Consider the following 27,205-nt stretch of genomic DNA (forward strand, 5'->3'; position numbering starts at 1 on the left):
GGAGCAAGGGATCCGAGAGCGAGATGAATGCGGCTCAGCCTCCCTTCCCCGTCCTCTCTCTTCCTCCCAGCTCTGCTTTGCTTAAGCGGGGCTTCCTCGGCGCGGCGAAGCGCCCGGACGTGGCGCTTGTGTGTCAACCCAATCTCTCGCCCTCACTTGTCTCTTTACATATCTGTCCATCCATCTCTCTCATATTGCTCTGCTTCTCTCTCTCTCTTTCTCTCTCTTCTGCTCCTCATCTTCACCCTCCTTATCTCTTCCAATCAGTTATGCTTCCTTATCTCCATTCTCTTCATCCCCGTTTTCTCCTCTTCTTCGTTTTCCTTTCCGACCCCCCGCCTCCTCCTCCTCTTGTCCCTTCCTCTCCCTCCAGTGGCGACACCAACCATCAGGTTCCATCTATCTGTGTGTACGTCAGCAATTAGAGCATCGTGGCAGCCAAATGCCAGCCATGTCCCCAAGCTACACACACACACAGAGAGAGAGAGACAGAGACTCAAAGGCAATGCCCTGACAAAACAGCATGAGAACAAATCACACCATAATTTATAATCTCGCCGTGCTAAAATCTCATTATATTACAGACATACGGATTCGGTGGCATGCACGGCCGGGGAGCCGGCATTATAAATTCCCACCAATCATAAATTATGAAAGGAAAGATAGAAATGACCAGTGCCTGTCCGGATTAGCTGTAAATCACCCTCAGACATGGTTTGTTTAAGGAATCAGGTCCCGTGCGGCGTGAGCAGCCTTAAAGGGTGTTGCTTGAGTCACTAAAGTGGCAAAGAGTCGAGTTTAAGCCGCTTTTGATGTAAGGAGGAAAAATAGATATCCAGTCCCCAGTTATTCATTATTAATTATTTTCTTTCTGTCTGTTTAATAAAAAATCCGCTAGATCACACAAAAAAGCCCAAAAATTGTATATATCTTATCAGGACCTTTTTTTGTTTGTTTTACACTTGTCTGGAAAATGACAAAAAAGTTTATTGGTATTCCTAACTATTCACTATGAAGAACACAAATTACACTTTGCTCTTGATCCCATTAAATATTTTACATAAAATGACTGAAATTTAGTTGATGGAAAGGTTGGTATTTTGAATTTAATAATAAATAACAGAACCTTTGGCAGTAGTCAGTGGCAACTACGGATAGGGATCCAATGAGACGACGGCTATCCCCAACAGGTAGTTTGTCCCACTCTTCCCAAGTAAAGGACTCATGCTCTCAGGTTTTGATGGCTTGGCGTCTCCAAAAAAACCTTTTGCGTCGTCGTTCAATGGACTTAAGACAGTGGATCAATGTTTTTTGCAAGCAGACAAGCCACTGTTTTGCATCAAGTTTGACGTTCTTCACCTGCAAAGTACTTGATTTAGCCAATATTTATTGGAAGATGTGCAGAGATGTCCAGAATTTTATTGATCAACCTGTAGAACTGCATAAAACAAGGACAGGATAGCGATATAGAAATGGCCAGCAAGATATAGGGAAGGTAACGGGTGGATCCGTCTATGACTAAAAACAAACCAGAGGTATTAATACAGAGGAGAGTGATTATTAGCTCTTGGATTATTGGAAACAGGTGAGGCTGCATAACGTAACAGGTTGCTGTTGTGAGGGAATCTAGTGGCTGACAAGAGAGGAGGGGAAATGGCACGGCATAACCACAAAAGGAAAATGCTTTAATCTGAGCAATAACTAAACACGGTCAAAATAATCTGCTTACTGTTTAACTCAGACTTGTTAGATGGAAACAAAGCGTCTAAACACACAGATGTCCTAAAATTCAGAAAGAACACAACACAGTGAAGAACTGAAAACAAACGAAACTCGTAGCAAAAGTTCTTCGTTTGATCAAAGTGTGTGAGCAACCATAACCTGTGACCGAAGCTGACGTATCTGACACTATAAGCAGTGAGTTTTGATGCCAAATGCAGCAAAACAGCCTGCAGACAAAACCTAGCCCTTTCAGTGTATCAATGCTGATCCTTTAGAGTAGGCAGTATTGATACACAATGCATCAGACAAGTCAGCATGCCGAGGCCCAGTCGGCTAACAATAATCACTCCCACAGAGCAAAGAAAGAAAGTGACCAGGTTTGACAAATCATGTAATCTTTTTTAGACATTTTGTGAATGTGTGGATGCAGCAGGTATCATGCCGTACTATACAAATCAGACAAAAAGTAGTTGAATGCTTTATACAGTTTTGTACCAAGAAATCTTATGCCAGCTATGTGGATGCCACTGACATGTACCTACCGTGGAAACCATATTCCCTGAAGTTTCTGGCCATTTTGAGCAAGAGAACACACCTTTGCACAAAGCGAAAATGGTTCAACAATGGTTTGAGGAGCACAAGACAGAGTTTAAAGTACTAAATGGCTCCAGAGTTCTTAGAATCTCAATCCTATTGAGAATCTGTAGGATGCGCTGGACAAATAAGTCTGACTCATAGAGACCCCACTTTGTAACTTACAGGACTTATCAATCAATCAATCAAATTTTATTTGTATAGCACATTTCAGCAGTAAGGCATTTCAAAGTGCTTTACATCATTACAAACACAGAAACACAATGCAAGATAGAATCAACAATCAAAACAAAGCATTAAGTCAAGTTCCATCAATAACTTTGTAATTGATTACATTTCAAATACAATCCTAAACAGGTGGGGTTTTAGTTGAGATTTAAAAGAAGTCAGTGTTTCAGCTGTTTTAGAGTTTTCTGGAAGTTTGTTCCAAATTTGTGGTGCATAGATGCTGAAAGCTGCTTCTCCTCGTTTGGTTCTGGGGATGCAGAGCAGAACCAGAACCGGAAGACCTGAGAGGTCTGGAGGGTTGATACAACAACAGCAGATCTTTAATGTATTGTGGTGCTGAGCCGTTCAGTGATTTATAAACTAACAACAGTATTTTAAAGTCTATTCTTTGAGCTACAGGGAGCCAGTGGAGGGACTTTAAAACTGGTGTTATGCGCTCTATCTTCCTGGTTTTAGTGAGAACTAAATCACTTATGTGATCTGCTGCTAAGCTACCACAGCGCACCTTCAAAAAGGCCCAGAAGGAGGGCAGTCAAATGGAGGCCGATACCAATGTTTAATGTATGATATTGTTCTTTTTAGTGGTGCTTTCTCCAGCCCAGGTCCAGGCTGGTGCATACAATGATGCCAATCTACCCAGAAGCATGTTTGCTCCCTTTGAACAGGCTCAATGGCCAATGGAAGGCTTGAAGGCACCTGCAATTAAATAAAGGTAAACTCCATGTCTTCAACGCAACAATGTGAAATTGTTACAATTTAGGGAAGAATATTTGACAGCTTTGCTTGGAGCACAAGCCAATCTTGCCATTTTAGCAGCAACAGATAATTAACTACTTGTAGTGGTATAGAAATATACATGTTTCTACACAAATAGTTTCCAGGTGAGAAGTTCCGGTTTGGTAAAGTGGGCGTGGTATACAAGAAGCTGCTGCGTCCAGTCGGACACTTGTCTTCCTCGTGCTCCCACTGTGCGGCTTGCATCCCGTGGGTTCTGGCGGTAAACGGCAACAAATCGCAAAGTGTGGTGCATGCTGCTCTGATTTCCTGGTGGTAAAACACCACTGTGCTCCTCTCCTCCTCTTCCTCCTTGTTCTGCGAGTGTGTGTGTGTTTGTGTGGATTGGCAGGTCTCCCTCGTATTTGGACCGTTGCTGCTCTTTTGTCTCCCGGATTTCTGCACGTTCACCAGTCAAAGTCGGACTGTGGTGGCGGTCACACGCCCCAATTAAAGTGGTGTTTGGGGTGCGGCATCGGTGCGCCCAGTTCGCCTCCTGCTGCGGCGTGGCCAGAGGGCCACACCTGGTTTTGATAATATTTTAACTTGTATTTTCTATGTTTTTTTTTTATCATTTATTTTGTTTCCAGCCCTTTCGGTTCTTTATATAACTGTTTATTTATTTGGGCTGACATTGTTTTTCTTTTGTTGTATTAGGTTCAAGGTTGTTGCACTTATTAACTGTCTTTTCTTGTTGGCAGTTGCTGAGGTCCGGTGACGGTGTGGTGACGGTGTCTTCCTCTTCTGTGTGCCGTGATTCCTGAGTTTGGGTTGTCTCACTGCGTCTGGTGCTTTAAAGGGTTTTCGTTTGCTGTGTTTGGTGGATGCCGTCCCAATAGTGGCCCCTTCTGCTGGTAACCTCAGCTACTGTAGTTTCTTCTGTTTTCTTAGTGTTTTTTGGAGGGGGAGGTTGTCACAAAGAACTGTTTTTTAAAAAAAAAAAAAGTATTTTAAAAGAATTTAGTAAATAGCTTTTTGTAAATTTGAAACTGTCTCAGATGTCTCAATTTCATGCATAACTGAACCTGTGTGCCTTAAAACGAAGGTAATATTCCCTGGGTGAAATTCCCAGGCTGGCGTTGTTGAGCAACTTATTATTTGGGTCCAGAAATTTAAGTTGCACAATATTCCTGAGTTTCATCTAGTGTCGCCACCTACTAATATGCAAGTATGCATGCGTAAACTCACTTTTCAAGAGAATGAAACATTGCTTTATTGAAACCAACTTTACCAACAACTCTTTCCACATCTTTTTTTTTTTTTGGTGGTGTTGTTGTTTGGACCATTTTATCACAACCTCTCCAGCAGTTTTCATTCAAGTCCTCTTATTTTTTAGGTCTTTTTTTTTTTCCCAAAGTGGGATTCAATTTACAGACAAACCTGGTCAAGGCAGAGGTGAGAGTGTGCCGCCAAAGGCCATTCCCGACCCTCGACTGTCAGCTTGGCTTTTCATTAGCTCTCTGCCACTTCGTGTCAGATGTCAGGGATTTCATAACACCGAGACGTGACTCAGTTCAGATGGACGCCAAGAAATATCCGAACAGCCCCGCGTGTCGACCCGACTCTTTGATCAGACGCTTACATCGTGTCACAGGACCATGGGATTATATGGGTGGGCACTTCAATACGGTAAAATATATTTTGGGTTAACAGAGAAGGGGGAAAAGAAGCAGAGTGGGGACTTCTGGAGTGAAACAGGTGCAATCAAAGTGCTTCCTTGTCAATACACACAGAGGCACCATTTAAAAACATCAGGGGGCTGGACTAAAAGGGTGGCATTAGACTTTGAATGGAGAAGGATCTAATACATGGATGGTCCTCTTCCTCAGGCAGCCCATTGACTCCAAACTGAGCCTATTAGCAAGACAACACACCACTAATGGCAGTGCTACTGCTGCCGCTGCCCCTCCATGTGCAAGGAGACCACCCAGCACACACACACACCCACACACACACACACACACACACAAACCAAACGCACTCACGTTCCCTTTTTGCTTTTCCCACGCCATTGTTACATATCGTAGTCGGAAAACCAGATCAAAGAGTTACTTCCATTCGAAAACATACCAGTCTGTTAGAGTTAAACGTGGCTCCGTGTGCAGTGAGCTGGTTGTGGTAGATGAAGAGTCTCGATGCGTTCGTGATGCACTTTTAGATGCTGGGGAGGAGCTGGAAGAGGAAGGCTCATTTTGTTGGTAAAGGGCTTTCAAGGGATGCTACAGAACCTTTGAGGGTTTTGAGAAAAGGAGCTCAGCCGTCTTATCTGCACTTTTTTTGTTGTTGTTTATTTGTTTTTTTGCTAACAACTTTTCATATAAATCCTGATAACCTACTGAGCAATCAACCTGATTCCAACATTAAGGCCAAGCATAGGACTCTTGGCCATAAGGCAGTGTGGTTGCCAGTTGGTTGCAAGAGGTGCAATAAAGTTGCACAGGAAATGACAGGAAACTTCAAACTGAAGCTAAAAGTCGGCTCCAAAGCAAATTCATTTCTTTTCTTTTTTTTTAAGTTGTGGTATTACTATACAGTGATATCAATGTGAAGAAAAATACTTGCGTTCAAAGCTTAAATGGATAGTTGTAAATGTGACAATGCATCTACATATCCGTACCGCACTGGTGGAAATAACACACCTTTGAATGTTTAACATTTGGGTTGTGAACTAGCAGTGTAGAAAGGTTAAGCTCGTCATTGACTTTGAAATTAGCTCATATACTCCTTGTTTTTATTGTCTAAAATTGCAGACAAAAGTGTCCACTTTTGGGCCAAGTTTGCAGCAATTCGACCCATGTTGGACGTTAAGAAATCGTTCTCACTGTCGAGATTAGATTCTCTCCCTACATCGTTGTTGGAAGCCGTTCTGGCCCTGTACATTCGTCTGCTGATGATGTTACTCATTAGTCCACTTTTGGTTTTGGGGCCTTTTATACTGGCTGTTTTGTTTTCCCACTGAAGGCCAAACTTGTCTGGATCGATATAAAATTAAGATGCCAGATGCATTATACGCTGTAGACAGAATCTTACCTGCTTCTCACCTTTTAAAAAGGCATTACATTTTTAAAAAAATAAAAAATCCTAAAGAATCCCTTTAAATATTGATTTTGCGCGCAAAAGGCATTGGAGTTCTGGAACACAGTCTTCATTTATGCAGTCGAAGGCCATTACACTCAGCAGTTCAGAGAGGAGGAGAAGCTCCAGGATCAAGGTGGATACACATTCACTTCCACATGTGGCCAGCAGGGGGACGCAGCAGAGAGGGGACAGGAGAGCTGCTGTCGTTTAAGACTCGCGTTTTCCTTAGCAGATCATTTAAAAGCATTTTTTCTCTCTCTCTCTCTCAAGTGAGATAAACTTTTAAACCCTGCACACGTTCTTCTTTATTAGTATTCAGATCATTGGTCAACATGGTTTGATTTAGGAAGCTGGTAACCGGGAGATGTACTTCTAATTTAACTCCCATAAAGGGAGAAACAACAAATCAGGAAAGACAAATTAGGTATTGGATTATTATTATTTACTTTTATTTTTATTATTATTATGAAACAACTTGGTTAAAGCCTCATTTTGACTTTTTTTTTTTTTTTTTTTTTTTTTACAAATTATTATTTTTATAATGCATCTAAACTTCTTTATTGTTGCATCCAATGTGCAAACGGAGAATTAGAATTTGAGTATCTGGACATAATACGAAACTACACATTCTGACAAGTGTGTTTTATCACCGTGAGTCTCGCATCCCTCAGCCACCCAGCCCGGCTTTAGTGAACTCTCTCCCTCTGTCTCACTAACTTCAGTCTCTCTAGTACCCACTTTCTAAGAGTGTCTGTTAGTCCACTTCTTTTTGTTAAGAGCTGGACTTCATTGGCTTTATGGCAAATAGCCGTCTCTCTCTAGCGAGTGAAAGAGAAAAACGGGGGGTGGGGGGCTGGGATGGAGGGAAGAGAAAGAGAGAGGAGGTTGTGGGAAGGGGGGATAATTCATTCACTTTGCGCACAAAGCGCAGTGGAAATCACCCAGGGGAACGAAACGCCAGACAGCAAAGAAGCGGGGGGGGGGGGGGGGGCGGGACAACCCAGTCCACAAAATGTTTTTATTATTATTTGATTCAAAATGTATTCTCATGTTTAATCTATTAAACATATGTGCTTTAATCCGTAAAGTTTGCTCTTGCTCGGTTTAGGCCGCTGGTTTGTCTGCATTATGGAGAACAGTTGAGACGAGGAGAAAAAACAAAAAGAATCGGGTGATTGTTAGATTTAAAAAAAAAAAAAAAGAAGAATGTTTTGTTTTGTGAGGTTTTCCTGCTCTGTGCCTCCGTACGGCACTGAGCAACCCGAGCGCTGCGCGGCAGCACTGCACCTCGGTGCGCCCTGGACCCCGGTCACCCTCCCCCCCACCCCCACCCAACGTCCCTCCTCATCCACCCCCACGCTCTCTGCTCAGCTCCAGCCTTACACACGTCGCTGTTGAGCACTGTGACTCCCCTCCTCCCCACTCTTCCTCCTCCTCCTCCGCAGCAGCAGCAGCACCGCCACCCTCCCCTCACACCACTGCCTGCCACCGTTTCTGCGATCCAGCGCTCTCTCTCGCCGGCTCCGCCGCTCCGTTCCTCACTGGTCGTCCCTCTCTGTGCGCGATCGTGCCATTGATGCCCACTTTGCAGCGTGTCTGTGGTGGAAAGTCAGCCTCTCTCTCTCTCCAAGTCCCTTACTCTCCCTCGTCCTGCTCTCCGGTTGCGCTGTGGCAAACTAACAAACAAGAGGAGGTGTTAAGTACTTATTTTTTCTTTTTCTTTTTTTTTCTTTTTTCTGGCTCTTTCCCCTCCACCCCACCTCTCCAACAAAAAAAAAAAAAAAACAACTCGCCTCCACGTTATCTCTCGGTTGCGGCTGCGTATTCGTCCAGAAAGGGCCGGTGCCGCGCCGATGATACTCCCAACTCCGCAGAAAAGTTTTCGGTTTGTTTAGAGGATAATAAAAGAAAGAAAAAAAACGAAAGAAGAAAACGCCGGAAACCAAGCAGCCGTCTTCAGTAGAAGCGGATTCTCGCCACGGAGAGGTGAGTAACTCCTGTCTGTTGTTTGTTGTTTGGTTTTGAAGCGCAGAACGCGTTCCGCTTTCACTCCTTTCCTTTCCGTCGCGCTCGCCGCGTCTCTCTGATTTCCTTGGAAGCGTTTCGAACTTTCTCCGCGACTGTTGCGCAAAAGAAAAAAGAAAAATTATTTTAAAAAAAAAAAGAATCACGGCACGGGTTTTGGACACTTTACGCGCGTGCGTTTAAAATCTGTTTATAACCGTCTTCATTTGCGTGCGCGTGCAGGCGCGTGCGTTCAGCGTGCGCCGCGGGGTTCCCGTAGACGAGAAAAGTGGCATCTTGATTTGTTGCGGTGCGTGCGTCGATGCCGTTACGCACACGTTGCTGTCACTAAAGCGCATTAGCTCTCTCCACAGAACGCAGTTGATGCTTTTCTCAACTTTCTTTTTTTTTTTTTTTTTAATGAGTACTGAACGCAGATTTGTAGGCGAGGATTCGGCTTCCGACAATGTTCCCGATCTTTTCGCACTGATGGAACCAGAATAATAATAAAAAAAGAAACTTTGTCCTGGAGTTTTTATCAGCACCCGCCGGCCTGCTGCTCCCAGCTATGTTTAGTTGGAGATCAAGAACACGAACCCAGCAGCTCTCTCTTTATCCTTCTTTTCTTGTCTTTTCTTTTTTAAACATACAACCAACAGAATGTTCCAGTTACGTTTACGTTAGGGTATTAAAAGAGGTCATAATATGGAGCGCATGTGGGGTTAATAGCCATATACTAACCAAGTTATAGCTGCGGTTGAATAAAGACCATAATGAGGTACATTTTGATGCGTTGCATAAAGTAAGCCGACGTTTAACTTGCTGCTCTATATCACAGGATTTGCGTTTCAGTCCCACTTGAAAACTGTTCTTTCTTTTTGTTTTGTTTTTCATTCAAATCCTACTTTTTCGTATAACTAAAAACTATTTTAAGAAAACAAAGCAATGAGAGCGACGGGGATTGGCGGGATGTGAGATTTTTTAGCACAAATTGGGGGCAGATACGTGCATTTTACCTCGCAAATGGGTCATTTTTTTTGTGGAAAACCTTGTTAAAGTTAATGTCTCGGGGAGAGAAACAGACGGCTTGCATTGAGGATGCGCGTGCACGTGGGCGCGTGCACGCACCCAAACATACACACACATGCAAAGGGGGAATAGAGGAGGAGGGGGGGGGGGGGGGCGTAAAAAAAAAAAAAAAAGCAGTTGGGAAACACCTGTTAACGGGGGGAGAGAATATAATTTACATCATCGGCCCCCCCACCCTCTCCTAAATAAGCCGAGACCAATGCAGCCTCTGGAAGACCCCTAAGGCGGGATTCCTCCAGCTTCATTCGGGCAGAGAGAGCCCGAATACGGACTGAGAGCTGCTGCTGACTCGGTGTCGCCCATCATTTGAGTCTGAGGTATCTATTAAGGAAAATATGGGAGAATTTAATAGGGTTGTGTTTATCGGTAATTTTAGAGGAACGACGAAGAGTCTGAAAAATAAAAGTGAAGTAAACGGAGTTTGAGTGAACTTTTTTTTTGTTTTTGTTTTGTTTTAAAACGCTTCTCGTGACATTTTAGATCCGAGATGAAATCGTACCAACTTTTCCCTGCCGTTTTCCCCAGATGATTTTGTTCCGGACCGCGAGATTTATTTATTCATTTATTTATTCATTCATTTATTTATTTATTCATTTGTCATTTTTGTGTAACTTGTTGGCAGAACGGAAGCCAACAAGTTACAAGGGGGACGCGCACGCGCCCCCCTTTCAATCAGCAGCGACGTGCCGCGCGGCGCTCGGAAGAGGAGAGAATAATGATACAATTAGAAGGCCGCGCGGAAAGTACGGCGGAGTTATTAGCACCAATTTTCCCGAGTTGGTGCCAACAATAAACTGCGCGTAAGACGAAAAAGGAAAAAAAACAAAAAAAAACTACAGGCACTTCACGGAGAGCAAAGGTGCGCCCGGGGCGGGTCACCGATGATTGAGTTACGGCTCCTCCAAAAACAGGAACTCGGAGACTCCGTTCCGGGTCCGGGTCCGGAGCTCTAACCACATTCCTCCACAACGAACTCGTTCTGATTGATTTTTTTTTTATCGATCAGATCAATCAGCTCTAGCTTTAAACGACCAGCAAAAGCGTCTTTTTTTTTTTTTTTTTTTTTTTTTTTTTTTTTTGCAATTTACCTGCTGAACATATTAGATTAATTGTCTTTAAAGTGCAAAACGAGACGGTGTCGCAGGAAGCAGTTACCGCCGTGCCGATAAATCATGAGTTATAACAGAGTGACACGCCTGACAGTCATTCACTCAATCTGGAGTTATGTTCTAATTAGTCGATATTAATAAGAATATATTGCAAGAAATAAATTCACGAAACAGCTGCGAGTCGTGTTTTCCGCTCTTGAAACACGGACCTACATATTGTTTCTATGAAACAAATTTATATTAAAAAAAGAAAAAATCTTTTTTTTTAATAAAGATTTTTTAAAAGCCTAAATTATGTAGACATATATATTATATATTGTATATATATTATTTATTGATCGTTTAGGTTGGTAAACAGTTATTTTCTGTCAATTCATTAAGGTTTTTTTCAACATTAAAGTCTTGTCTAATAATAATAACAATCATAAAAAAATAAATAATAATAATAATAAAATATTGAAGGACTCTTATTTTAGATGCTCTCTTCTGCTCATTATTTTACGGAAGGTTTAAATTAAATGCCATTTTTTAATTAGGCCTGGATTAATATTTCAAAGTTGTGGTTACTTACTTAAACGCAGTTTTTTTTTCTTATCTTTTAAAAAGTGTTATTATTATTATTATTATTATTATTATTATTATTATTATTATTATTTCAGGTCGCAGCTCGCTTATTTATTGCGTGAGTGGAACTGTTTTGAAGACGCAATGTTTCCCACCTCGTTTCTAATTAAATCAATACATCCGATCGTATTTTGCAACTTTCGGCGTTATTACTTAGAACCTTAGCCAGTTGTTAGATTTAAAATAAAAAAAAAAAAAGATACTATTTAGTCTTTTAATGTTACTATTTATTTATTTATTTATTTATTTTTTATTGCGACAGAACTTAACGTGTGCTTTTAAAATCCGGTGCTCGTGTGTCGCTTTTAATTTAAAGATTCTTCTTTCTTTTTTTTTTTTTTAGGCCTGAACTTGTTTTTTTTTTTTTTTTTTACCATCTTTCTCGTCCCAAAAGTATAATCTATAAGCGCGAGGAAAGAAAAAAACAGAGAGAGAGAGGCACGAAAGTGTCGATGTTCGAGGAAAAGTAGAGCAGAAGAGGATTTATCTGTCAGCGTTTTGCTCCTCCAGCAGCAGCAGCAGCAGCAGCAGCCTCTCCCTCCCCCGCTCTCACCCCGCAGTCAGCTGTTATTGCTCCCCATTGATCTCCTCTCCTCAGCCCGCTCTCTCCCTCTTCGCCGCCGCGACGAGCGAACTAAAATGAATGTCCATTTCACGCCGCTCTGTCGCAGGATCGACGTGCGCCAAGGAGGGGAAGCTTCTTTAAATTTGGGTGCCAAGAAAAAAAACAAAAGAAACAAAAACTAATCTCTCTCTCCGCGCCTCTAATTGCCAGGTGAATAAGTTGGCTTTCACTTCCACGGCAACATCCACCGCAGTGAGGAACAAAAAAAAAAAAAAAAAAAAAAAATCCGGACACGCGAGTTTGTTTGAAATGATCTCAGTGCCACACCTGAACCGCCTCTGTTTATTTCTCCAGTTTATAATTAATAATGATTTTTTTGTGGATTTTTTTTAATGACGAGTTCGTTTTCTAACCCGATGCCAGTGGCGGTGTTTAAAAGCCGCAAAACCTCCTAGGGATTCATCAAATAATAACAACTAGCTCATGCACAAAGTGTGTTTTTTGATCTTTTATGTGGAAATATTAATGCGTCATGACGCACGGATTAATCCCCCCCCCCCCCCCCCCTTCTATGTCCCATAAGATGACACTGATAGTAAATTACCCACGAGCCGCTCAGTCGCGACTGCTTTGACGACCCCCTTCAGTCTATTAAGTCCTATCAATATGTACTAAATCCTAATTCTTCATTAAAAGCACAACCGACTCCTTCTCTGCTTCTCGAGACCACACACCGTCCTCCCCTCCCTCCCCCTTCACTTTTGCGTTATTTTGTTGTGCTAATAAGAGCCCTTGTTCGGCACGCGGTGCGGTAATTGAAACGAACGCGTCGCCGGTAAATAACACGTGTTTTGACACCAGCAGAGAGGAAAGGGGGGGGGGGGAAGAAGAGGAGAAAAAAAGAGAAGAAGAAGAAAAGTGCGCCGGACGCGTTTTGCATCTCCAAAAACTTTGCCATCATTGTTATCTCGTTAACGCCATAATGATCATGATTAGATGCGCGGCCCGAGGCAAAATCACTGTAGCGCTGTCGGTCTTATCAAATACAAGAAAGGCGTGATTCCTTTATTGTTATTATTATTATTATTATTATTATTATTGAGGCATTGAAAATTGCAGCCTGTCCGCTGCTCAGATTGTGTTGTAAGAACTTGTTTTTTTTAATGGATCCGTCTAATGTTCCATGTTTGAACTTTTATTTTTGGAAAGCTTGGATGTGACATTTTTTCATTGACATTATTATGCCTCAGCTTTTTATTTATTTATTTTTTCAGATAGAATTTTGTTCCGGTGTGACTAAGTGAGATTCGTATTTCTGCTGCTGCAGACCGTGGCGCCTCTGAGGGAGGCTGGGGATTGGCCATCTCTTTAATTTACTGGCCACCCAACCCCACTGCCTCCTCAGGCCGAAAGTCTTACACGGATAATGGTGTTTATTAATTTCAGTTTAGCATTTGGCAACAGGGCGACCACTGGGGGTGGACATGATCACGGGGTGGAAGGGAAGGTGGTGCAAAGGCCACCCCTTTTAAATTGACTGATCGTTTCTATATGCAGATTTCTTTTTCTATTAATGCAAGCATGTTGGAGAGGAGGAGGAAAAAAACAAACTTGAATCAGTTGTTAGTTTTTTTTTTATGTTTTGAAATCTTGACCGGCCTCGCTTTTAAAAATCATGCCTGAATGACATAGTGATGGACATTAAAGGCTCCGGCTTGCTGAATTTGAGAACTTAAAACGCTCTTCAGAAAACTCTGAGCAGGGGTTTGACCTGAATGTCAAGTTTTGCCTCAGCGACATGCCTATGTGAAAATCCTGAAATTCTGTCGTTGCGTTTGTGTTCAACCGAGAGCCAGATTTGGGAGGATGTGGGCCTGCGGGGCTGGAGCCACTTTTGGTGCCTTATCAACACGACTTTCTTGCACTCGTGCAAATTAGAAACCGTTCGTAATTAGGCACGAATCAATTTGAACTATATTTATCCTTTCCCACGTCAAAGTAGACTTGTTTTTTTTTTCGAAAGAATCTTTACATTTGCTTTTTTCTAAATACCCCAAACTTGGGATTCACTGGTGTGCTTACGGTGAATCACCAAAAACCAAAGGGAAGGACTTAAAGCTTGTTGCCATGACATCCGACATCACTGACATGGTCCTCATCGAATAGTTTTACTTTTTTGTCATTCATGACAATCCAACAGAAATCAAGCCCCACAGAAATTATGCTTGGAAAACATCCAGTCATGAATGTTTGGGGCCCATTGATTATCACCCCATTAAGCCACTGCTGAGATCTGGCTGTGACGTACCACCAAATACCGGCTTCCATCTCCTGATTACCTGTTCAAAGATTCGCAGCGTCTTTCTGTTGTTGTTTTTTTTTTGGTTGCTATTTGCCGATTTGTTTGTGTCCCCCAAGGCGTGCCGCTGTTTAATATCTGTCACTTATACCTTGTTTTTGCCCCTTCATTCCCCTCTGGAGCCTTCATAAATCAGTCCCAACGTCATTTCCTTGCCATATCTTCGAAAAAATACATCTGTCTCCATTGCTAATGGCATCATCCGACAAAATTCCCTTCTGTAGAGCCGAGTTTTCTCCCTCTCCCCCTGCAAATATGCATACAGACACACTTATTTCTGTTATTGATGACAGGAAAGTGGAGTAGCTCCCATCCAGTCGTTTTCTATTGGAAGGAAATCACTCCATAGAGGAGGATGCTGTGCTGTGCTTAATGGTTTGATTGCATTGGAGAAGGCAGCCCTCTCGTAATGCCGTTACAGAGGGAAATATCACTTGGAGACGCTATTGGCAACAAGAGAAAGTCAAAGAATTAGCCTAATGGGGGGAGTTGTGTCGGATGTCAGATACTTTCTATTCCCTATATTGCTCCGTGTCTCCGTCTCCGGTGCCTCTCACCATCCTTCCAGGGCCCAAACCGGCCCCTCCTTCCTCGCATAACGTCTCTCTCAGGTTTCTTCCCCCATTTGTCAGCTGCATTGCTTGACCGGATCACAAGCTCCCTGCTTGGAAAATAAGCTAATATGTGCTCCCCCCACTCCCCATCACCAACCCACGCACCCACCCACCCTTCTACACACCTCCCCAGAAGACACTGTTGGTGCATTTGCTCTCATCGATTGCACACAGGCGCTATCTGCCTGGTTATAATCGTTCTCTGTGCGGCCTGTAAGTCATGCGGGCAGGAAGCGAGGCTGATATGGAAGGGGAGTGTGGGTGTGTGTGGGGTGAGGGGAGTGGGGCAGGCTGATCAGCGTGTAAATGGACACGCGTACCTGCAGGAACACATCCCGTCGCACGTCTGCCTGTCCGTGCGCACTCCGGCTGACGTTCACAATACACCCTCGCAAAATCGGGCCCCCCAAAAAAATTCCAAGTCGGCATCCAAGTCCTTTGATCGATATCATCCCTTTGTTTCGCTTTTATTTCCACCTTCATGTCCTGGTAATCGCTTTCTGATTTTCAAAACGGCTTCTACAGATGTTGTTGTTGGGCCATCTCTGAAGGCCACCAACATTGAATGGCAAGCCAGACCCACTGCTGCCTTTCCTGCCAGGACGGGACACCCACACCAAAAAGCACAATAAGTTTTCCTCTGTTTTAAATCGCCGTCATAAACTATACAAGAGAGGATTACCACAGCAGAAATCAGTGAGTGAAAACAGTTTTTTTTTTGTTTTTTTAACTTGGCAGCAGTTTTTTCTTGTTAAACTTCATCTAATTAACTTGCATGCAGCTTGCTGTAATGACTGGCCGGCCTGCCGCCTGCCTGCCAGCCGGCTAGATTAGAGACTGCTGTTGTACAACCCAGCACAGTAATAAAGACTCATGCAAGGGCAGATGCTACCACACACACACACACACACACACACACACACACACACACCCCCCGTCACACTCTGACAAAGAAGATCAAAATCTCGGTATCCCTGTCAGCCAAATCTTTACCTACTGGTATGTATGAGGCAATATAAATCGATTTAAAGTAGATTTTAGATGGGGTTAGAATTCTACAAACCTGCCCATGTTCCATGAAGATTGAGAAAGTCTGCAATTCTCTACGTAGCATGCTAAACACATAAGCTGGAACGTGCTGCAGAGAGCCGGGCCAAAGGATAAGCGGTACATCCAGTTGCCTAGGGGGCCCCCTGCTGGTCTGGGGTGAGTGGGACGGGGAGCTCGTGAGAGCTCAGGGTAAGGCGTGTGTGTCGCAAATGGAAAAGTCGAAAATGTTAATGGCTGAAATGACACAGACCATGCAACAAACTCATTAGTGGCGGGAGCGCGCCTCGTCCCATTCCATGCCGAGACATAACGAGGGATCCGGATACAAAAATATTCTGTATATGTATTTATGTTTTGGTATCAAACCCACCATAGAATTAGTCGATAACAATAATAATAGATAGGTGAACCCTGGACCCTGGCACTGATCACACTGTGTAAGTTTTTGGAAATTTACCAACAGATTTAAAAAAAACAACACTTTTTTAAAAAATCCAGAGTTTTCCCAAAACATTACCAAAGTATTGTCTTGTTCTGATGAAACCAGCGCCATGTGTCGTCTCACACACCTCCTGCTTAGTGGTGGATAACGAGCTAACTGGAAATGGGGCCCCGAGTCTTAATCTGCCTTGGGCCCTGTTTAACTTCAGGTCAGCTCAAATGTTGCACTTCACAGGAGACAAATAAAAAAGAAAAAGGGAAAAAAAAGCTACTTAATATCGGTGCCTGGGAGCCAACTGAAAGCATAACAAAAGGAATAGATCTGGTTTACCAGTGGGCCAGAAATACACTTTGAAGGTAGGCATTTATGAGCAATGGAACAGCTAAGCCCTGTCTGGAACCAGGAATTAGCTGGCCCCGCTCAAGCGAGCCTTCCTAGTCCTACTAAAAATAAATAAATAAATAAATAAAGTGCAAAAATCCCCATCACACGTCGGTTTTGTTTTGTGTTTTTTTTTCTCAAAGCGATTTCTCCTCTGCTGGCCTCGACTTTGTCTCTGAAGTCAAAGCAAAACTTAAGCAGTGAATCCTTTTTTTTTTTTTTTTTGTTCTTTGCGGAAGCATTCGATAAAATCCATCAATAAAAAAAAAAAAGGCGGCCTGCTTAAATAAAACATCCCCACCAAACGTGTTCCAGTGAACTGAATCCAAGCTTATCCGATCATTATTGATTTTTATTTTTTTATTTTTTTGCTCCAGAATATTCCCCGAGCGTCATCGTCCGCCTCGCTGTGTTGTGTTTGTTTGCCTCTTATCAAATCTTCCGGCGATATTTGTCTCGGTTGTTGTGGCGCAGCAGCTGTCGACGACTAACACGCTTACGGATTTCATATCGGAGAGGGACGAGAGGGGAGAAAACGCAGAGAAAGGAAACGCGAGATTAGATATTTGAAAGGCATTCCGAGACGATATTGTGGGGTTTTTTTTTCTCTTCCTTCTAATAGCTGAAAGTTAAGACAAGGACATGCGAAAGGAAAAGGAAGAGAGCGGAGAGACAAATGGCTGTGATTCTTATTCACAAGGACATTTGAGCTTCGCCTCATGGCCAGACATGAATGAGTAGATTTCAATAGTATCGACTGTTGCTTCGGACATCAGCAAACACACACGCTCTCTCTCTCTCTCTCTCTCTCTCTCTCTCTCTCGCACAGGCACAAACATCGCAGACCGTCTGGAATACAGAACGGACCTGTCTGCAGGTCAGGACGTTTCTATTTTGCTAAAAAAAAAAAAAAAAAAAAAAAGGAGAAAAACAAAAAATAAAGGCCCCAGACACAAAAACACGCAGGCAGTTTACTTTGACCATCCCCTTGCTTGTGCTTGCGTCATGACGGCAAAACGTTTTGAATCTTTCAGGGGTTTTAAATAGGAGTGGCGTCTTTGTCTTTCGGGTATGAAAGCGTGTTTTCAGTCCTGGTCTACAGATTATCGTTTACAGAGCAAAAATCTAGCGGAAATCAAAACGCTATTCATAAAAAAATCTTTAAAGGAAGTAAACACCAGGATTCTATTCTCATCAAACCAACTTTAGCAGAACGGGCTCCTTGGTGATTTTATCAACTTTTCGCATCTGTGTGCAGGAAATTTGACCAATTTTCTTTCTCAAGTTGCTTCAGTTTGCCAGCTCTTCTGCTGTTCAGTGAGTGAAGCTCAGGTTTGGTCCTTTTGTATGGCGCTGCAGAGAGAGACGGCTGCATTCTTAATAGCTACAAGGTGCTAACATGGTATGTCTTCAAAACCAGACCAAATCCTCACAAACACCTTAGCAAACTTTATGTTGTGCTTAATTGCCATCTTTCTCTGCTTTGGTCTCATCCTGTCCAAGCAACGTTGTTCCAGTAGCTGTGGGGTCCATCCATACAACTTCACCCATATTCTATTCTTTATATAGAGAGGACACTTTTCCTTTGCTTGGTCTTTTTTGTAAAATGTGCTGTCATGAACCTTATGTTTCAACGGGCAAACTTTAGAGGCCTGTAGAGTCTCGATGTAGCTTGGTTTCTTTCTTTGCAGTTTCTTTATCTCATGTTGAGGTAAATTTGCCGAGACTTCCAGTCCTTTGAAGACCGCCAAGGGCTCTAAAATGTTTCCACTTCCCGCTAATCATTCACGCAGATAGAGTGATAGACTTGAGCTCGTTTTGAAATCGCCTTCCTGTATCGAACAATTGCCTCGCTCAGCTTACCGTTGACGTTGAAAAGGAGTTTACTTTTAAAAAATAAGCCACAAATTTTGGTCGGGCTTAAAGACAAACCAGCAAGGAGCACAATTACTTTAGTTTGCTTCGTATTAAGAGCAGTTGGTGTTGGTTGCTTCTGTTTTTATGATTTCTACATTTGAGGCCTGATCTTTGTGACAATGTTTTTAGCTCTAAAACTCTCATATTTCTTTTTTTTTTTGTTTGTTTGTTTGTTTGTGGGTGTTTGTGTCTTCACCAGGTAGTTAAGAGGACTGACATAGCTTGGCCCGTCTTGTAATAAAATGCAAGAGTGGCACTTTCACGCTTGTCAACATTTTCTAAATATACCAGGAGAGCTGGAATCGTGAACACTCTTAACTCACACTCACATTTAGGTCGGCCCACGTATTTTTTTATTTATTTTTAAGACTGCCTGCTTTTCTCTCCATCTCCATGAAAAGAAAAGAAAAACCCTCAGCTCTTCGGCTGCTTTACTTTCCCACACACACACACGCAGCAGTCAAAGCTGACAAGACGTTTTTATGGCAAAAAAAATTGGATGCTCTCTCCTCGTTCCTCTCCGAAACTCAGCAGACACTCTGGAAAACTTGACATGACATGTTTCGTCTTGGTGTTGCCATAAAATGCATCAGTTAGAGTAGACACTCAAAGCAGTGTTGCTAAGAGAAAAGAAAAAAAGAAAAAGAAAAGAAAGCTACTTTGACAACAGTCGACAGAAAGGATATTTTTATCTACACTCAGAAGAGTTTGATGAAAAGGAAGAGTGTTGCATTATCTGAGAGATGAATGAAAGTACATTTTATTCTGTTTGCCTTGAAGTGCGGAAACCTCAGTGCCCTTTAAATTTCACACCTGTTTTGTCTTACAATCAAATAACATTCTATGATTTAAAAAACAAAACAGCAAAAAAACCCACATTTTTTTCATGCTACCCTCGTCCTTCCGGTAACTCGTATTTGAAGGCCGAAGCTCTCCCCCCGGCGTCGACGCTAAAGCACATTGTTTTTGACACTGCAATTTCGTCGGACTTGCGCCACGTTGTCACTTAAAGTGCAAATTTGACGTGAAAAAGCCCCTCTCTCTTGCTTCTCTGTGTTTAATATCGCTCTGACAACTGTATCATTCCTGCACACTGTAATCAAATAATGACACCGTGGTAAATGTTCCCTCGTGACATTTCCTATTACGAAACGCGCGCGGCCCGGTGTCACACAATGCGTGGGCGGTCTCGCGCGGTGGTAAATGGGATTGTAAGTGGCATCCGGCCGACGCTCGGCGTGTTTGCATGGTAAGTAATTGCACTTGTATATTGATGATATGCATAGGTGTACGTCGCCTGGAATTATGATTGTTGTCCTGGAAATAAGGTTGGGGGGGGGAAGGAAACACGCATCACTCTCCATTAACATCTGTTTGACACTTCTATTAGGGAGATATTACATGTGTGGCCGATTGCACTTTAAATTACACATAAGGGAATGTTTGACACCTACTCTACTGATAGGAAAATAATAATCAACGTTGTTATAGTTTAAAAGTTTTAGGGTATACATGGCCAAATTAATCCGTGTAATATGTCCCGTATGTGTGTTTTAACATTTCTCACATTATAACTCCCATTTTACCAAAAAATGCTACATTGTGAGAAACCTCTGCTTCTTATAGGTCCCAACGCATGGGGCTCATCAGAAGAAGTGCTGTTTTGGGGGTTAGATGTAAGGTTGGGTCGGGGTCATGGTTAGTATACCACCAAGACACAGGGCAGCCGTTTTGGATCATAGAGACAATATTTGGAGCCTTTAGCTCTGATTACACAGCTCTGATCACATTACTGTTTCCTCCACTTTATTGCCTTAAAGATACATTTCTGACTCATGACTTTTCTATGCAATCTGTTACGGTAACAATGCATTGTAGAGCAATATGTCATCAAGGTTTCCCTCAGAAAACTTGTCAAGCCCGGCGGTTGGGCGCTAGGGCAGTCATTCATCCAACAGCTTGTCGTGTTTTTTGAGCTACAAAATGTTTAAAGTTGACAGGAAATTTGAAAATATCACTTGATAATTGTGTGTTGTTGAAATATTTGAAGATTAACACCTGAACACTGACTATAAAGTCTTTTAAAAAATGCTAACATTTTAGAAAGACTTAAATAAATAAGCAATGCTTAGCCTGGTGGGGGCACAGACCACGCCTGGTGGCCCACCAGGCTTAAAATACACTGGGCTAAATTGTAGAGTTTTTAATTATTGTCTAATCAAGATAAAGTCTACCCTACAAATCAAACAAACTAAAAAAAAAAGATTCCATGAATTTGCAGTTGATGGCGCTTCCTTTGAGTTTGTCAATCAACTTGTTTTTATTTGCATGCTGAGAATCCACTGAAAGTCGCCCAAGTGTGTTTGCAAACGCCAGCTGGTTACCTCGGTACTTAGTTCTTTGTGTCATCAGCACAAATATAAACAAAGCAGACTTTACACTTGTATCTTCATTTGCACTTTCTAAAACACTCTGGACATCCTGAAATCCTGATGTGGAAAACCATTTCTCTTTCCCTGTCTGTGTTTTTATTGTCACTGTACATTGATTGGTGGGAAAACCCAAAAAACATCACGAGACTGCCTTTAACTCCATCTTTTATACTTCTCTTGTTTCCTCACTTTGTCTCCGTCTTCTCCCCTCTCCCATCCTTTAGTTAGATTCCACCTCCCCTTTCTCTCCTTGCGCGTTGCGGCCTGTGAGGAAACATCTGTTCTCCTCTTATTGGATTGGCTCCTTCACTTAGTGGCCCCTTGAATCGCCAACCCCTTGGCTTGTTGGGGGTAATGATGATAAAATTGGAATATCTCTGTGCTCATCAGCGTGTTGCCCCCCCATGTATATTAACACCTCAGATAGCCTCCTTTTCTAAAGGTTGTTCAAGGGAACGCATGTACCGACACGCGGAGGGAACAGAGCGAAGAGCCAGTTGAGAAACGGTAAAAGAGAGCAAATAAACTGGACAGGAAAGTAACAGAAGAGTGGTTCAAAGAAAGAAATTTTACTAGGATTAAAGTTGCAAGGTGCTACTTTCGGCGTGACCAACAACAGAGAGGAAAATAACAAGTGCATTGATGTTGCTGGTGAATTAGGATGAGAGATGTGTAATGTGACTCCGTGGCATCGTTCCAGACCAGAGGTGTGTTATCGTAAGCTGTTCTCACTCCACACGCGTCCACTGTACACTTGTGGTAATGTAAAACATCTCACCATCTCCTCCTCTCTTCCCCGGAGCACGGATTCCCACCACGACCCCAGCCCCCCCCTCCCTTCTCTGCTGCAGCATTGTTTTCCGTGTGGGTGTGTGTATTTGTGTGGGAGGTACAGGAGAATGCCAAGTCCCAGATCAGATTTGAAAATTGATTTGAAAATTGACTGTTTTGGACAGCTGATAGCTATAAAAGACGTTTCTTCTTCTTCTTTCATTTCCCAGGGAGTTCTTCCTTTGATGTTGGATGGTAGTCGGCGAAGCTTTGAAGCTCAACCAGAGCAGCTCACTGCACCACTCGATGCTGTGTGAGGTAAAGTTTGCTGTGTGTTTAGACAAGCATACATTACCAGGGTTATGACAGCTACATCTATGACATGAGACAAAGATTAAATTTGATGAAAACGAAGACTCTGTCTTCTCCAGTTCGACTTGTTGATATATTTTTCTACTTCTAGGTGGCCATGAAGCCAAAATAGCATTGAAATTGTAAAATAGAAATCAGCCAACGTATTGTACACTCAATAATAAACTGTGAAATGTGGCATTTTGTTGAATAGAAGCTATGAAGCAGATTTAGTCTTTTAGCTGCCATTGGTCAGGAATATCCTCACATTGTTGATGTACTGTTTTTGTCTCGCCTATTACTTTCACTGTTTATTTTTCTTAAATATAACTGCAATGATGCCAGGCAAGTGGCTTGAATTGCTAACGCTGTCACATCGACCTGGCAACAACTCAATAACTACTTCTTCCTTTTATACTTCGGATATACTTCTTTCTTCCACTGCTAAACTTAAACTTGTTCTAATCAGAACCTTTGATGCTTTAAAAAAAAGACTGCATTGCTGAAGTTCAGTAGTAAATTCTTTCTTAGCCGTAATGTATCCAAGATGCATCAATGCACAAAACTAAAAGTTCCTTTTAGTTTGTTCAATCAACACAACAAGGCGGCTGAAGAATGGCTTCCTGTTTTACGTCAAAATAAGAGTCTCAAATATTGAGTCTACAAGTTGTCAAGCTTAAGTAAATGATCTCCATGTTAGGGGCTCATAATAATAATAATAATAATAATAATAATAGTAATAATGACTTACTTGATTCACAGATGATGCAACATGCTGACAGCAGGTTCACATTGTTTTGTGCAACAAATCTGACTTTAAAAAAAAGTTATTTTTTTTATTTTTGACCTTTGTAATAAAATCTATTTTAGGCATTGCTTGTAACAGTTTAACTAATACATTTGTGACCTGTCATTTAAGCAGACTTAAGAAAATCACCTGCATTTTACGCAAAAAAAAAAAAGTATCTCCTCACACATGTATGACAGAGATATCTTTACCCATTTTAAATGTAACATATTGGACTTTTAACGAGTCAGTCACCTTTAAATTGCCCTATGAAGATAAACATCTCTAAGATGCTATTTTGCATTTCATCGGCTTCCTCTCTGCGTTCCTCCAACCGACCGTACCCTCCGACAATCTAATCCCCGGGAGAGAAAATTCTGGTCTCTTGCTTCGGATGCTTTAGGCGGGAGGGTTAGGGGGGGTCGTGAGGTCAAGTACGGCTAATTTATTCACTCAGTCAGATTTCCTCTGACTGGTGGACGGCAGATGGAGAGGCCGATATGATATCGCCCATCTGAGTCACCCGGGGGAGAAAGACGAGGCTGAGGTGGAGACATCAGGGACAGATGTAGGGATGAGAGGAGAAGAGATTGACAGGAAAGATGCAAAAAGAAAGGGGGCACAGATAGCAAAAATTGGGGGAATTAATAGTGGTTAGATGGAGAGATAGGACGACACAGCCCACAAGAGTGAGGGGCTACGTTCGCCCCACTGAGTCAGCTGTTGAGCTGAACATTGAGTCACACAGGCTCTTATCAGATGTGTGTGTGTGTGTGTGTGTGTCCCCTTATCTTAAGACAAGTGGTTCTGGTCCAATAACATCCTGGGAGATGGTTGGTATAAGCTGCTTAAACCCAAGATCTGACATCGAGGAATGAGGGAGAATAGATAGTGGTGGAAAGATGAGAAGAGGTGATGAGAATGGAAGGAAAATGAAGAGGAAGAGGAGACGGTCGGATAAGGAGGGCTGTGAGGACAAGATGAAAACGACTTGAAAGAGATGAGATGTGGAGAAAAAAAACGTAGAGAGAGAGGTGATGTGAGAAGGGTTTGGAAAAGTTTTTTTTGTAAAAGAAGAAAGTGAAAGTGGGGTTTTGAAATGTTTGTACGCCATCTTTTTCAAAAAGGAAGGATTTGTGCAATCGGATCAACGGTGTCAACTTGAGGACACTTTTTTTTTTTATCCCCGGGTGGTCCTTTTATTTTCTCTGCTTACAGACATCAGTCTGTCTGCTGAAAATGCTTAATGCCTCTTTGAGGAATAGCATTAGGACAAGAGTGTGTCTGGGTTCTTGTTATTTGGAATACATATCGAAAAGCAAAGGACTTTAGGTAGTTGGGTACCCATTTTTTGCGTCTAAACTTGTGAAGGTGCAAAAGCATTTTGATTTCTTTCTAATTTGACCAAATTGTGTTTTTCTTAATCTTCTCAGATGCTGACTGCCAGAAGATGAGGAACCAGCTTTGACAATCCACAGATATCCTCCCTTTTTGGACCATTTGACTTCAACATCACATCCAGCATCTGCAAGTGAGGGAAGATTTTACCTGCTGTTGCTCTGGAAGACAACCTCCAAAACTGACTGGTCCAGTGGCAGTGGCATTTACCTGAATGATCTGAGCCAAATCATCCCCTTGTGAATTTGGTTGCTGAAACAGTAGATGATTTGAGTTTCTTGAGAGACTTTCTCCAAAGACGAAATCATTTCAGTCAACATCCTAGTCTCCTGATTCCTATCAGACTCATTGCAAGGGCTACTGAGTATTGTCTTTAGCTTCCCTAAGGAGGAATCTTTTCCTCCTCCTCCTAAAATCCTTACAACGTCCTTCAACCGCCCAGACATGGACCTCCACCGGGCAGCCTTCAAGATGGAGAGCTCCTCCTATCTGCCAAACCCTCTTGCTTCTCCAGCCCTCATGGTGTTGGCCTCTACTGCTGAAGCTTCCCGTGATGCTTCGATTCCGTGCCAGCAGCCTCGCCCCTTTGGCGTCCCGGTCTCTGTCGAAAAGGATGTCCATTTGCCATTCAACAATGGTTCGTACACCTTTGCGTCAATGTATCACCGTCAAGGCGCGGTCCCTCCAGGATTTCCCAACAGGGACTTTCCTCCGTCCCTCCTCCACCTTCATCATCAGTTCGCCCCGCCCAACCTGGACTGCTCGCCCATCAGCATGCTGAACCACAGCGGTGTGGGCGCCTTCAGGCCTTTTGCCTCGCCTCCAGAAGATCGGGATGGGGCACCGGGCGGTTATCAATCTGCGTTCACCCCGGCAAAGCGCCTCAAGGGCTGCCTGGATGCGGAAGCTTCACCCCACCTGCGTTACTCTGATGCCGAGGGGAAAGAGTATGACTTTGGCGGCACCCAGATCCCTCAGGGAGGCTCGCCCAGTAGCGCCTTGAAAGCAGTTGAGGACAGCGGGAAAAAGATCTTCGCCGTGTCCGGCCTCCTGTCAGACCGAGAGACTTCCTCCAGCCCAGAGGACCGCATTGAACTCTGTGAGTACTGAGTTATGTTTCCCATAACCCTGTATTGAGTGTGATTGCACTTTCTGCATAGCTTACAAAGAAAATGGTTTTCTTTGGTAAATGCTAGCATTACCACTTCTTAAACCAGCTGTCCTTCAAACTCCCAACATGCATGGACATCGTTTTATGGTCATTTATGGGAATCTGATCATTGTGTGTCCTTTAGCTCTGTTTATTTATTTTCTTTGTTTAGCCTTAAAAATGCATTGAAAATGTCACTTTTTCAACCCAAACGTCCCTCCAGAAAAACCTTGGAAGACAGGTTTGGTTAGCCCATTTGACCAATCCCCCAATCACCCTTTAACCACATTTACACATCAGTAGGCATCTTTATGTGGTCCTAGTTTCAATATCTCATTTATCAACCATAATTTCAGATAACGGCATAGTTTATGTCTATTCACAAAAAATTTGATTTGGGGAATTTGGAGCAGTGTATCGAGTCGTGTTTTCTACCAGTTTTGTCAATCACACAATTGAAGGATTTCATATGTCATATTTCTAATGATATTTTCCTCAATCATTTGACGGATTTAGAGATTTGGTCAGCCTAAGATAAATACAGACTGCATTGCTTTCTCATAAGAACAACTTTAACAATGTAAAGAGAAAAACAAAGTTGCTACATTTTGTGAGGAAACTCACAGAGTTGTCTTACACCAATGAACAATTCCATTTATGTTCTCTTGTCATCATCTCTCCTGGCTCTTGGTATCCTTTCACAAGTCCACAAGCTTCACTGGTCTCATTAGCATTTACCAGTGGAACGATGCCATTTGGCCCTCACGCACTGGGAATCTGATCACTGTGTGTGCGCATATCTGTGTGTGTGTGTGTGTGTGTGTGACGGGTTCAGAGACTGGCCGTGCTCTTTGCCATCAGCATTCATCATCGCTTTGCACTGGCAGCCACATTGCCAAAAGATTTACCCACACACCCTTACACTTGGCAGGCTGCGTGTGTGTGTGGGCGTGTGTGGCCGCGGGGTTGTCAAAGCTCCAAGCACAAACACACAAACACTCTAGCAGAGACACAAACAGCTTTTTAGCATGACCGGCGACATCTCCTACACATGTCAACAAGCTGCGTCGGATCCTGGTGGCAAATTGGGAGATGTGCAGACGGAGATCCGGGCTCGCACCGTCTAATTAGGGCGGTCCGTATTTTTCTACATTCCAGATTAAAAGCTGTAACAGACTTTCCGCCTGTTTTCTTATCAATACATCAATCTTCCATCTTCTCACTCTCTCTCTCTCTCTCTCACGTCTTTGGATTTGTGAGTGGGTGATTTGTCCATGATGGAACAGATGAGAGACACAGACGACGACCTGAGACTGATCCGATTAAAAAAAAGAAAAAGACCATCGCAGGAGAGACGGGTGAGGGTGAGAAAGAGGAATGAAGGAAGAAAAGTTGAGGCGGGAAATGAAAGAAAACGAGACTCAGCGGCTGGCGGCGGTGGGAGGGTGGCTAAAGATTACGTACATGGGTGTGATTTAAAGAGACAAGATCAAGCACCAGGGACAGAGTCAAGTCAAGTGGAATGTCTTTAGATATTTTTCGAATCTGTACCTAGCCAGGTTAACAGTTAGCAAAAGCAGCTTCCACCTCAGCCGTAGGCTTTAAAGACATTTCAGGGTGTGGAGGAGCTGCTTACAGCACAGCGTTATGGGTTCTCCTTCACTGAGCTTGGCTATCCAGAGGAGCCGTAACGAACAAACAACTCTTTGGGACATTCCCATGAGGGTAATGCTTTTGCTGTTTCACACACACACGCCCACACACGC

The 27,205-nt window shown here is 42.8% G+C and overlaps 1 protein-coding gene across 2 annotated transcripts in view; it reads left to right on the forward strand.

Annotated features, from left to right (window-relative positions):
* Positions 1 to 7,833: 7,833 nt before the first annotated feature.
* Positions 7,834 to 27,205, forward strand: part of rnf220a (ring finger protein 220a) — a 191,416-nt gene continuing 172,044 nt past the window's right edge. Inside the window, exons 1-3 of one of the 2 annotated variants that reach the window (XM_028020617.1) lie at positions 7,834 to 8,382; positions 21,984 to 22,071; positions 24,325 to 25,388. In XM_028020617.1, coding sequence (XP_027876418.1) covers positions 24,734 to 25,388 — 655 coding nt within the window. In that variant the 5' untranslated portion in view covers positions 7,834 to 8,382; positions 21,984 to 22,071; positions 24,325 to 24,733. The remainder of the gene's footprint in view (positions 8,383 to 21,983; positions 22,072 to 24,324; positions 25,389 to 27,205) is intronic. The other variant, XM_028020618.1, reaches the window with a different exon arrangement.

The sequence above is a fragment of the Xiphophorus couchianus genome, chromosome 6 (genome assembly GCF_001444195.1).
Source record: "Xiphophorus couchianus chromosome 6, X_couchianus-1.0, whole genome shotgun sequence".
Classification (NCBI taxonomy): Eukaryota; Metazoa; Chordata; class Actinopteri; order Cyprinodontiformes; family Poeciliidae; genus Xiphophorus; species Xiphophorus couchianus.